Here is a 1,686-nt window from a genome sequence, read left to right as displayed (position 1 = left end):
ATGACACCAACAGGGAATACTCTCGTCCTTCCAAAGCCAATGAGCGGAGCGTTAGTTGGAACTAGTCGCTCCTTACCAATCCCCTTCTACTGAAATAGCAGCAATATTTGTCCCTTGACCTCTTGTTAGGATCTCCCTTTAATTTGCCTGGAAAGGTCAGGGCTCTTTCATCCTTAATTTGCATTAGCACTTGGTCGATTGGGGCAGTCAGTGGGGTGAAACTTGTGAACTTCCCTGCGGGTGGTTTGAAGCGTCGATCCTCCCACCATTCTCCAGTTCTAGCCATCTTCCGCCCCCTATTCGACCATACGTCTTCCTGTCTTTCCCTTTTCTTGGGCTTCTCTTCTCGGGCTAGTAGTGCATCTTCCGCGTTCATGTACTTGGTTGCCTTGTAAAGCACCTATGACATGGTCTTCGAGTTGTTCTTATATAGAGAAAATAGGAACTTACCCTTCCATAGCCCATTGGTGAACACCGCCATGAGTATCTTGTCGTCTGCTTCGCTAATCGAGAGAGCCTCCTTGTTAAAGCGAGTTATGTAAGACCTTAGCATCTTGTCTTCCCACTGCTTAATGTTCATTAGGCATGCGGTGGATTTCTTATACTTGTGCCCCCCGATGAAGTGCGAGGTGAATTGGGCACTCAACTCCTTGAAAGTACCAATGGAGTTGGGCGTCAGCCTACTGAACCAAATCCTTGCGGGTCCTTTCAATGTGGTGGGGAAGGCTCTGCACATGATTGTATCCGGCACCCCTTGAAGGTGCATCAGGGTCTTGAAAGACTCCAAGTGATCTAAGGGGTCCTTGGACTCCTGCGGCATTCGAAACTTCGGTGAAAGGGGAATGAACTGACGGATGCTGTGAATGGCGAGTCAGTTCATTGGACCAGGTCATCAAGATCGCTAAACACTCGTCCTCTGAGAGCGTTCATCATACAGTCCATCCACTTCTTCATCATCTACATTTCAGCGACTATGTGAGGTGAGACGGTATCGGTGACAGATGGCTGGCTCATGTCCTGTCGTTCGGGCCTGCTTGGGGCGTTGCTACCTTCCGGCCCTTCCTGGTTCCTTCTCTCCGCGCTAGTTCCTTCTCGGTCTTCCTCTTAGGTGTTAGCGCCCGCGACCTTTGGCGCAATTGTTCTTCCAAATCTTGGTTCTGTTTGGTGAGGCATTCCACAGCGGTGGCTAGAGTTTGGACTTGTCTCTCGAGTGCCGTTGCACGTGGTTCGTCTCCTTGAACGTTGTTGGTGGTAGTCATCGAGTGAGTGAGTACCATGCAACTCTTTGTCCAAGAAGCGATAGCACGGCTTTATAAGTCGCTAAAGTTCCCACAAACAGCCCCAACTGATGATGCTGAAAATTGTCAGTAAGCCACATGGTCCTCACTTACCCTAGACAAGAACCTGCACAACGCAAAAGCTAAAGACCTTAAGAGGAGTACCGATGTGGTACCGGCTAAATACCTTATGACGGTCAAGTTAGAGAAATCTCTTGCTCACAACTCTAAAGTGCCAGAGCTGGGGTGAATTATGCGTACCTTAGTTTATAAGGGTTTTGGGGTATTTATAGTAGCATAGAGTTGACATTCGTACCTTGGTCAAGAAGTTCTTTCCTTCTAGGAGTGAACCTCTTGGATTTGCGCATCTCCTTAGAGTTTCTTTCCTTGTAGGAGTCTTTTTTATTAG

At 48.2% G+C, this 1,686-nt stretch overlaps 1 protein-coding gene across 1 annotated transcript; it reads right to left on the bottom strand.

Moving 5' to 3' along the window:
* Window positions 1-400: 400 nt before the first annotated feature.
* LOC142625979 (uncharacterized) lies at window positions 401-820 on the bottom strand. The gene has a single exon (XM_075799740.1). The coding sequence runs from the start codon at window positions 818-820 to the stop codon at window positions 401-403; it is 420 nt and encodes a 139-aa protein (XP_075655855.1).
* Between the last annotated feature and the right edge of the window lie 866 nt (window positions 821-1,686).

Source organism: Castanea sativa, chromosome 1 (genome assembly GCF_040712315.1).
Source record: "Castanea sativa cultivar Marrone di Chiusa Pesio chromosome 1, ASM4071231v1".
Taxonomy (NCBI): Eukaryota; Viridiplantae; Streptophyta; class Magnoliopsida; order Fagales; family Fagaceae; genus Castanea; species Castanea sativa.
This window is presented reverse-complemented; position numbering and strand designations above follow the sequence as displayed.

Excerpts from the sequence above, each read along its gene's own strand:
- LOC142625979 (XM_075799740.1), bottom strand. The coding sequence starts at position 820 with ATGCCGCAGGAGTCCAAGGACCCCTTAGATCACTTGGAGTCTTTCAAG.